The sequence below is a fragment of the Solanum pennellii genome, chromosome 11, assembly GCF_001406875.1.
Source record: "Solanum pennellii chromosome 11, SPENNV200".
In the NCBI taxonomy this organism is placed as follows: domain Eukaryota; kingdom Viridiplantae; phylum Streptophyta; class Magnoliopsida; order Solanales; family Solanaceae; genus Solanum; species Solanum pennellii.
In genome coordinates this window covers 8699447-8710156 of record NC_028647.1, presented here as the reverse complement: position 1 = coordinate 8710156, position 10710 = coordinate 8699447, and the positions used below count along the sequence as shown (strand labels likewise).

General features: G+C 34.2%; 2 protein-coding genes across 2 annotated transcripts; one reads left to right on the top strand and one right to left on the bottom strand.

The window, feature by feature from the left end:
• Nucleotides 1-432: 432 nt before the first annotated feature.
• LOC107004848 (protein SENSITIVE TO PROTON RHIZOTOXICITY 1) lies at nucleotides 433-3424 on the top strand. Its single transcript, XM_015203225.2, has 2 exons — nucleotides 433-577; nucleotides 1739-3424. The coding sequence occupies exon 2, from the start codon at nucleotides 1754-1756 to the stop codon at nucleotides 3293-3295; it is 1542 nt and encodes a 513-aa protein (XP_015058711.1). The 5' UTR covers nucleotides 433-577; nucleotides 1739-1753; the 3' UTR covers nucleotides 3296-3424.
• A 201-nt stretch (nucleotides 3425-3625) lies between these two features.
• On the bottom strand, nucleotides 3626-7858 carry LOC107003429 (FHA domain-containing protein PS1). Its single transcript, XM_015201754.2, has 6 exons — nucleotides 7515-7858; nucleotides 6431-6639; nucleotides 5029-6306; nucleotides 4657-4789; nucleotides 4182-4564; nucleotides 3626-4107 (listed from the first exon to the last, which is right to left on the bottom strand). Exons 1-6 carry the CDS (start codon nucleotides 7786-7788, stop codon nucleotides 3859-3861), a joined length of 2526 nt encoding a protein of 841 aa, XP_015057240.1. The 5' UTR covers nucleotides 7789-7858; the 3' UTR covers nucleotides 3626-3858.
• Between the last annotated feature and the right edge of the window lie 2852 nt (nucleotides 7859-10710).

Genomic DNA, 10710 nt, shown 5'->3' with positions numbered 1-10710 from the left:
AATGATAAAATGTGCATAATTGTTCATATTTTCTTTTGCCAAAACAGGGTATGTATCAATTGGTTGGATTTAAAATTTATCGATTTAATTTATTATTATGTATTGATTTATGTATAGTTAAATAGTTATAAAAAATATCAGTTTATTATTTATCAATTCAGTTATTGAATCAAGTTAAGATTTGATAAAAAGAATTATTGAGAAATACTTTAACTTAAGGAGAGAAAATTAAATGAATTATGCATATGAATTGATAAATATCAATACTTAATCCTGCATCTACACATATACTTAATAATCAATAATCTTACCATTCAAATTATTAATTACAATTTAATTTTATTAATTTCGATTTGATTTTGAGCTGCGAAAAAAAGTGGTGGGGATATGCTTAGTAGGTCCCATCTGTAGGCATTTGACTCTGTTTGTGACAGCCATAGCTAAGAGAATCAATTTATGCTTACCAGTAAGTATTTTTTTATTATATATATGAAACTGGGTTCAGCATCTTCTCTCTTTCCCTTCCCCACAGTTCCCAATAGTAAGAAAGAAGAACCATTGGCTGACCTTCAATCTGGTGAGTTTTCATTATTTCTATCCTAACACTTTGTCTCTATATGGTGTGTGTATATCTGATGACTTCTTGCTGAAAAGTTTACAACTTTTAAACTGTTTTTTCCTTTTTGTCTTTGATGAGTTGACAATAGGATGTTTTATAGAAAAAGATTGAATCTTTGATGTGCATCTTGTATTGGGGTTTTCTCAGAAATGATTATTGATTTTGATGAGATTGAGATCTCCAAATTTTTAAAGAAAATTATTTTGTGGTTGAGTTTCTTTTGGGGTTGTTGGTGAAGGTGTGGTTGGTCAAAAAAGACTCACAAAATGAAATTTGGGTTTCTTTTCTTGATTTTTCTTCTGGGGATGGATGGACCTGTATAAAGGGAAAGGAAGATGAGGGGGTGGAGGCGTTGACCTAGAATTGAACCAAAGTTCCTACCAATCTTTAAACCTGAAAATTACTTGAATTTTAGGTTTTTCTTAGTAAAATTTATGTGGTGTGGCTTTTTGTGTTGCATATGTATCTCAAAAGCTATGTCTTCTTACTAAAAAGTCTGATGCTTGTGTTTGTGGAAGTTTACTGTGGAGGCTCAGTAGCTGGATTAAATGACAACTGAATTAGAAACCAAGATACTAAAGGGATAACTATGAGTACAAATATATAATCAGTGTGAACACTTTCTTGTTTGAAAGAATGATTTTGGTCGAACTGTACCATCCATTCTATCGCGTAGACTGTTTGTTTGCCTTGATGTAGTTATGCCGAACAGGTATGATGTGGTATAGGTATTAGTACATATTGTTGAAGAGCTTATTGAAGGTAAAGTATCTACATGTACCCATATGCTACACCGTGTGTCATCACACCTGATGTATAGTATATCATATCATATCATATCATAAAAACTCATCTGTTGATGTTTGTTTCTTTTTTGATTCTTTTAAAGGTGTGGGTGAAGTACAGTACTGAATTTTTTTTGTATAAGTATGATCAATTAGTTCACATGTTAACTGAATGAATATTGTTTTCATGCTTGTATGATCAACTAATTCACATGTTAACTGAATGAATATTGTTTTCATGCTTGTTTCGTATGGACTCAATTTGATTTTTGTTGAAGTGCTCTTATTTTTTCTTTGTTTTACATCTTTTGTTTGTGTACTCCTGTTACCTCAGGAAGCAGATTCAGATATGGATCCTGACGACAGTCTAAGTGAAGATCCTTGGATAAAGTCTTCTTCGTCTGGCAACGAATTGCTGAAAATTATGCCCTCAGATAACCATTCATTTACCAATTTAAATCTGCATGCGCAGAAGTGGGAAGGTTCCTCTTATTTGGATCAACAAATTAGGATTGAGCAACAGTTTTCTGGATTTGCTAAACCAAAACACACATCTGAGATGGATCAACAGGGGAATCAGAGGAATGAAAATCATGACACGACCAGAATACATGACTGGGATCCAAGAGCTTTGCTGAACAACCTTTCGTTTCTCGAACAAAAGATTCATCAGCTCCAGGAGCTGGTGCATTTGATTGTTGGGCGGAGAGGTCAAGATGAGGTTCAGGGAAATGACCTTATAGTTCAGCAACAACAGTTAATCACAGCTGATCTTACTTCTATTATAGTCCAATTGATATCAACTGCAGGAAGTCTTCTTCCAACTATGAAACACACTCTTTCCTCTGCGATTCCTGCTGCCAGCCAGCTTGGGCAGGTTGGTGGTGTTACAGTTCCTTCTACAGCAGGTACTAGTGCTGGTGGGCTAACATGTAATGATGGTGTTGCGAAGTTGGAAGATCAATCCAACCACATTGACCAGTTGAGAGATTGTGGGATTGAACACAATCATGCTGCTGATGAACATGAATTAAAAGATGAAGATGAAGCTGAGGAAGAAGAGAACCTTCCTCCCGGTTCCTATGAGATTCTACAGTTGGAAAAGGAGGAAATCCTTGCACCACACACTCACTTTTGCACAATTTGTGGCAAGGGATTTAAGAGGGATGCGAATTTGCGAATGCACATGAGAGGTCATGGAGATGAGTACAAGACTCCAGCAGCTCTTGCAAAGCCTCATAAAGAACCCAGTTCTGAGCCAACACTCATCAAAAGGTATTCCTGTCCGTATGTTGGATGCAAGCGCAACAAGGAGCATAAAAAGTTTCAACCTCTCAAAACCATCTTATGTGTGAAAAACCATTACAAGAGAACCCACTGTGAGAAAGCCTATACTTGCAGTAGATGTAACATTAAGAAATTTTCAGTAATTGCTGATCTTAAAACACATGAAAAGCATTGTGGAAAGGATAAGTGGCTTTGTTCCTGTGGAACAACATTTTCAAGGAAAGACAAGCTTTTTGGACACATTTCCCTTTTTCAAGGTCATACTCCCGCAGTTTCTCCGGATGAAACTAAAGGATCTGCTGGGACATCTGACCGGGGCCAAACTGGTGAAGTCACCATGAAAGCTCGACAAGAAAACTATAAGGTAAATGCTTCACATGGCAATGAGTTTCATAATCCCGGGGTTGTAAAAGAGTGTCCATACAATCCAAGCAGTTATTTCTCACCTTTGAACTTCGATACTAGCAATCTTAATGGATTTCAAGAGTTCCCTCGACCACCATTTGACGAGTCAGATAGCTCATTCTCATTTCTGCTGTCTGGATCATGTGAATACCCTCCTCACAAGGCTGCAAAATTTATGAGTTCTAGTGAAATGGAATAACATCAACCAGTATTCAATTTGTCTTTGGTTCATTGTAGCTATCTATTCTATCATGTCATTATTATTTTTTTCAGAATAACTGTGTTTTCCTTGAGTTATATAGTATAATTGTTGCTATGAGTTTGTCAATTGCAGCAAGTGACCAGTAAAATGCATCAACTGTCTCAAGCAGTTTTACAAAAACCTCATTCAACCTTTCCAAGAATCTCGATTAGATATAACATTCACTAAAAGATCCATCTATAGTAATCACTTGGCCAGTTACGATCCATCTGTGATGCATGTCGATGACAAGTTCAAACCAAAATTTTATATTGTTCCTAACACACGAAAAAAATAATCAAGCAATTTCATTGCAATAATGGTTCCAGAAGATTACAATGCTGTCATTTCAGAACATGAAAGCCTCCACATGATTACTTTTTGTTGCACCCCTATCTCTTATAAGAGCCTTCTTGCCCTTGATTACAAAGCACCACAATCTAATATTGTCAAAAGAAATTTGAACATGATTGTTGCAATTGAAAAGAAAAGGTTGTACACAGCTATAATACCTAACTGATTCAACTGGCTGTACTGATGTGGCGCCTAAAATGAGAATTATGGAGCAATATAAGCTTCAACCCTTTTGCAGCTTCTCCTGACATTGATGGCTTCTTTGGAGGGCCGTGGTAATATGTTTCCCTAAGAACAAAGTCATCCTCACATGACCAAGTCCTTCCCCTGGGAGAGCTGTCCTTCCAAAGAAATCTCTCAGAGAATGGATTCACTAAGCTCTCGCGGAACTCTTCTGCTGTCTCACAGTTCAAACCCTGCAAGTGTAAATAAATGTTAGAATGAAAATTCACCATGTACAGCTTGGATGATGGATTTGTTATGGTCTTACTTCTGCCATAGCTTTGATTTTCATGGTAAGATCGTTGCTAAGAAGGACGAGTTGTCCGTTTCTGTTGGTTCTTTTGAAGAAGAGGGCATATTCAAGGATATGATCTTCTGCTGTGGGTGAGGCAAAATCCATTAGACCACTATGTGGAGAAAATTGATGTGAGCCAACAGGAAACATGCCATTCTCCTCACTGAACAAAGACAATGGAGCAGTAGCAGGAGGGGTTGGTGCCACTGCTCTTGTTTCCTCTGCACAACTCTGTACATGAATCCATGACTTTGCATTTATCATGCAGTCTTCTATCCATTCTAATGCTGCAGATACCTCAGTTGTCCTTCTAAATAAACTAGCACGCCTCTTCATGCAATCCAACTCTCTTATGACTGTCAACAAGGATCAGAGAAAACAGGCATTCTATTTAACAAAAACAATTGGCACTTGGAAACGACAAAATTTTCAGGGTTAAGTTCATTACCAGTTCTAGGAATTATCATATAAGTTCGTCTCAGACCTTGCAGAAGCTGCAAACTTTTCCTTGATTCTTTATTCAGCAATGAACCAGTGTCTACTACAATGGTCCATCTCTTCTTTTCCATGACACTCTCACTCTGCAGATAAACCGCAAATTAGAGCTCACTACATTTAAACCAGAGAGACAACTATACTACTAGTTTCTATGCTTTGAGCAATGAAACTTTGGAAAAACACTATTATAGCTAATTTGTTGAACGACCAATTTCAAGAAGACTAATCCAAATCTATGACCTTTCAGACGCATGCCTCTCTGTTTATGCTAAATTTGAAAAAAGAAGAAGTTTTCAGCATAAAGTTTTGACATTTAACTTACGAAGAAGGGGCATGGTTCCATAGTCTCTGGATGCTGGATTGGATAATCTCTCAACTTAATGTTCTCTTCTGGAGATATTGAGCTGGTCTTTACAGGGTAGTTCACTAGAAGTGACTGCAAAGGCACCCTATCCATTCTGTTCTTCACTGTGTTTACCTCCAATCTTGCTGGATATCTGGGGGCAAGGATTGTTGATTTCTGTTCTTCAAGAACTTTGTCATTCAGATTATCTTTCTCAGAGGAGAATGGAGTTCCATTTTGATGGAAAATAGGATCAACTACATTGTCTAGAGAAAATTTAAATGATTCTAGCTTTAGATCTTCCAACTTTCCTATTTTCTTCATTGATCTCATCAAACGAGTATCAGGTGTCATATTCTCTTTATCTGGAGTGAAAATTTCTTCATCATTTTCATCCACATTTGGCTGTGTTGATTTAGTAGTTGATCCTAGCTTCTCCTTTTTGTGGGTTACACAACCTGCTGCCTGATTGGACCTGGGCTCAATCACAAGTTTCAGAGATGAAGATTTAAACAGTTTTGGATGCTTAATTTGATGTTGGCTTCCAATCTTCTTCATTAACCTCAGACGACGAGTTTCTGGTGTCATATTCTCTTTGTCTGGGGTAAAAGTTTCTTCATCAGTCTCATCCATATTAGAAAGCACAGACTTTCTACCCGATCTATTTGTCATCTCAGAAAGACACGATTTCTTCATAGATCCAAGGAAGAGAGAACTGGGAGTATGGTTCTCTTTGTCAGGAGTAAAGACCTCTTCCTCTTTATCCTTGTTTCCACTAGCAAAAAGATCTTTAGAAACTGATATAGTTCCTTCTATTTCACGATTAATCGATTCAACTTCAGTTTCCATGTCAATATTTTCATTCATTGCTCTATCTTTACCAGTTTGAATCTGAACATTGGAGTGTTTTCCCCTTCTAGACCAAATATTTGAACATCTTTGCTGAGATCTTGGTGGGGTACCATCTGCATTTTCATTTGGGGACTGTCCTGGGACAAGAAGAGCTTCTGGTATGCTGTTTTCCTTGTCAGCTTGGTAAGCAGGCTGCCGCAAACTGATTTCACCTTCTTCATGGATATTCCCTGGTAGATTTTCGTTTGCTGCCACATTTTTATCAAGCATTGGAGGAGCTGGTGGAGTCAAACTTCTCAGACGCGGTAATGAACTCATACCAGAAAATGATGAGTCTAGACCTTGCACCATATCATAATCCTCTTTCTGAATTTGGTCATTCTGGAGAGAAAAGCCACTCTCATCCTAGAAGATCAATAAATGCATATAGCACGGCACAGGATAAAAGTTAGAGCAAACAACAAAAGAATAAGAAAATTGAGCTACTAAACCTTATTTAGTTCAGTATTAAGATACTGATTCAACTCACCTGATGTTGTTCCTCCTGTGTGCTTTCTTCTGGTTCAGATTCACAAAGAGTAGGTACAAAAGGATTCTCCAAATCATATGCATGGCTGATTGGAACCCAATGAAGCCTGTAAACCCTGCTGGAACCTCCAAGTTGCATCCTATCACCTTCTTTCAACTCCACCTTAACTCCTGATTCAAGTTTCTTACCAGAAATCCATGTCCCATGTACTGCAAAGAACAAGATACCGACAGAAAATGACTTTACTGATTAACCGAAAGAAGCAAGATATCATAAAAAAAGAAACGAAAAACTATAAAGAAGAGATGATATGGCATTACAATCAGAAATCTTATCTTAATCGATTTGGGAAAATATGGTTGAAGCTTGAAAGATAATAGACATTATTGTATCATGAATAACAGCACCAACTAGAACATTATGAAATCAGTTGCACAAACAGGAAATTCACCCCAATAAGAATTCAAGAGTTCAGCAATCACAGAACTTCATCATCCCCTTAAACCTCATATGGATTCACAAAAGCTCAACCCAAAGGTGGTATGCACAGGCGGAGATTCGTTCTGATATTTAGCAAGTTCAAGAACCATACAATGACTTTTACACATTGTACCAGCAACATTTAACACCTCAACAATTGACCATTAATTCTAGTTTAACAATGATAAAAATATATATTTCATCACAATTGATTAACAATATCATTTTGAAATAAATTCCATCTGTACAAGGAGTCTGAAAATCACAAGTCTGTAGTTTAAGATTCAAAAATGACACTCCACATTGTTAACAACCAATCGCCCAAAGGAAAACTCCAAAAGCCCTAAAAAAAGTTCAAGAATTGGAAAGAAAAAAGCAACTCAAATTAGCATCACAAATACAACAACATACCCAGTGAAATCCCACAAGTGGGGTTTAGGGACCTTACCACTACAAATCAAAAGATCAAAACTTTTTGATTCCCAAATCATAAGATGATGTTCAAGAACCATATAGGATGATTCTTGAACATAATAAACAAAACCCCAAAAGCATTCCACCATAATCTATTCTGAAAAAAAAAGCAGGGCAGTGGGCAGAGTACCTGAAGAAAGATCAGTAACAGAGAGGGAGAGTGAGGACGGTTTAGAGTGGATACGGAGATGAAATCTACTGATACTTGGGTGTTCCAATGTAATGTTACAATCAGGGTGTCTACCAACCACCAAAATCTCTTCAATTTCTGATTCTTGATTTGAACAAGGTGGGGGGTTATCAAGCAAAAAGATGTTCTTGAGAATGGCCCCATTCTTTAACACTGTAAATACTGGAATCTTCTTATCTTCTTCAATGGATGAAATCTCCAGCTTGTCCGCCATGAATTCAAGAATGTGTGTGTCTGTGTGTGGGGAAATGAGAAGAGGGGTTTTTTGAAGAATGAAATCTTGAAAAAGGTGACCGTTAGTATAATTTGTGTGAAACGGATAATTATCTCATTAAATACCATTATTATTACAATTTATTTAAAAATAAGTATTTTTATATATTGAAATTTGGAAAACACCCAAACCCTATTTTCACCATATTTTTCTTTTCCAAATTTTATCCATTTTTTTAAATATGAAAATGATCCATTTAAATTGTGTTTTATGTTTAAATCATATATATATATAGATATATAGATATATATTTATTGGAAAAATAACTTAAATACACAACTATAAGTTTTATATTCTCTAATTTTCCCTTCTTTTTTTAAATATTACATAATTCTTTTTTTTTTAATTTTAGTATAAGTTTATAGATACATTACATTCTCTCTCCTATAGTACACAATTACCCATTTTAATGCCTATTTTTTTCTCCATTAAAACACTCAACCTTTTAAATCAGTTTTTGGATTTTGAATTTTCTCCATTTAAACACTCAACCTTTTAAATCAGTTTTTTTTTATTTTGAATTATTAATTTTAATTAATTTTAAATAAAAGGCTTAATTTTTTTGAATTTCAAAATTCAAAAAATTTCAAATTTCAAAAATCAGGACAACTCTTAACTTCTCCCGTTTTTCTTACTCCATCAAGTTTCACTTCCTTTTTTTCCATAATCATCTTCCTTCTTCTTAACCCAGCAGAATTTATTGGTTTCTTCTTTTTATTCTTAATCCATCATCTTTTTCTTCTTAATCTGTAATCGTCTTAACCCAGCATCTTTTTATTATTAATCCATCATCAGTTCGTCTTTTCTTCTCTTTTTTGTTTTTGTTAATTGTTCTATTACATCATAGTAATGGATCCGTTAATTAATAGAAGGATATAAGACTCTGGCGAAACATCAAAATCAAAGGTTGTCAAAATACAACAAAAAAAGAAAAAAGAAGCAGCAAACATTGTTGTTAGGCCTACATTGTCTCGGGTTAGTATTTTGGTACTTAAAACTGTTGTTGAAATTAGTAAAAATTTTAAGGAATCTAGTGTGCTTGCCGATACATTTGAATAAGTGTGTATAGTGTTTTAGATGGTGAATTGATACATGAATTTGTTGTGTATCATAATATTTTATATGTATCATGAAGTTTTGAAAATTGTTATAATGTATCATTCAATAAGTTTAGTAAATGCGTCATCAACTGTGCTTGATGATACATATAGAATCAGTGTGTACAGTGTTTAGTCAATTCACTGATACATGTAGTAGATATGTATCACATGTTTTGCATATAGTATGAATTTCTGAAAACTGATATCATGTATCAGTAAGGTATTAGTTGTTTAGTTGATGTACTGATACATGTTTTGAAAATTGTTATAATGTATCATTCACTAAGTTTAATAAATGCGTCATCAACTGTACTTGATGATACATATAGAATCAGTGTGTATATTGTTTAGTCGATGTTTCTGATACATGCATTAGATACGAAATTGAATCTCCAACAACGATTCCGTCGATTTTGTAACTTTCATACTGCAATTCGTTCACCCGAATTCCGGAATGTCTCATCAAAATCGAAGTATTCATCTTGAAAAATCCACTGTAACAACAATAAAATTACTGTAGTTCAAAATTTAACAGATTGTTCAAAAAAATTATTTTCAAAATAGATGATATAATCTTTGTTTTTCAAAATTTGAAATTAATATCCAATTAAGTGCTGATTTTATGCTGATTAATGATATGTTACCGTAAATTTAGCTGTTTTATTGACAACATTAACTGTACCGTTTTTTCCCCTTTTTTTTTCTCAACAGTTTAAAATTACCATGTATCATTTACCATGTATCACTAGAGTCTAAAGTATCACGGCTCAACAAATTTAAGGGATTTTTTGTAAATACTAAATTTGTCGGGACAGAATGAAATTATTGAATTACACTATGGGATTCCTTAAATTTTTACTATTTATATTTAAACAATGAAATATTATTTGCTTAGCTATAATCAAACACATCTCAAATCATCTTGAACTCCAACTTCAAAATTTTCAAATAATTGTTTTTTGTAGTATTATACGAAGATGCTTTTTTTAAAAAGAAATTGTGCATTATGACAAACTATTAATCAAAAAGAATGTTATAGCTACAGTTTCATTTAATTCCAGCTCGTAACAAACTTTTCATTTGCCTTTCTCCCCTGAAGCTCGTTTGGCCATTCTCTTGGTTCGACTCTCTCATTTTATACAAACACAAATGTATAAATTGTGTTTTTGTTTGTATAAAATGAGATAGAATTGTATATGTAGATACAAATAGATATCTCTTCAACCTATATACTTATAATTATACCAGTAAAAGTCTTCCCCTACCCAATTAATTCTCTTTTGTCTTTCTCGCTTTATACAAACACAAATTATATGAAATACAATGTATAGTTTGTGTGTTTATATAAAACGAGAGAGAATTGACACGTAAATATAAATGTTTTAACTCGATTCAATTAAATACAAATTCAAATTGTTTATGCAGAGATATGCAAACACAATCATTGATATATACGCAGAGTAATTACATATATACAATATCTAACCGATATGTATATACAATCGCTGCAATCTTATACAAATGAGATGTCTGTGAATAAGGGGCATGCGATTTATACAAATCAGCTGCTCCATAGCAAAACTATAGCTATATTCAGTGCTAATATAATTTTTATGTTTGTTATTTCTAAAATTTGCTCTATGACATGCATTATGTAACTGTCTAGTTTGAGATATTACTCTGTTAAAAGAGATTTATTTAATCCTATGATTTCGATAAATTAGTCAAATTAGATAATTTTGCTATGTTTTAAAATTGAAGG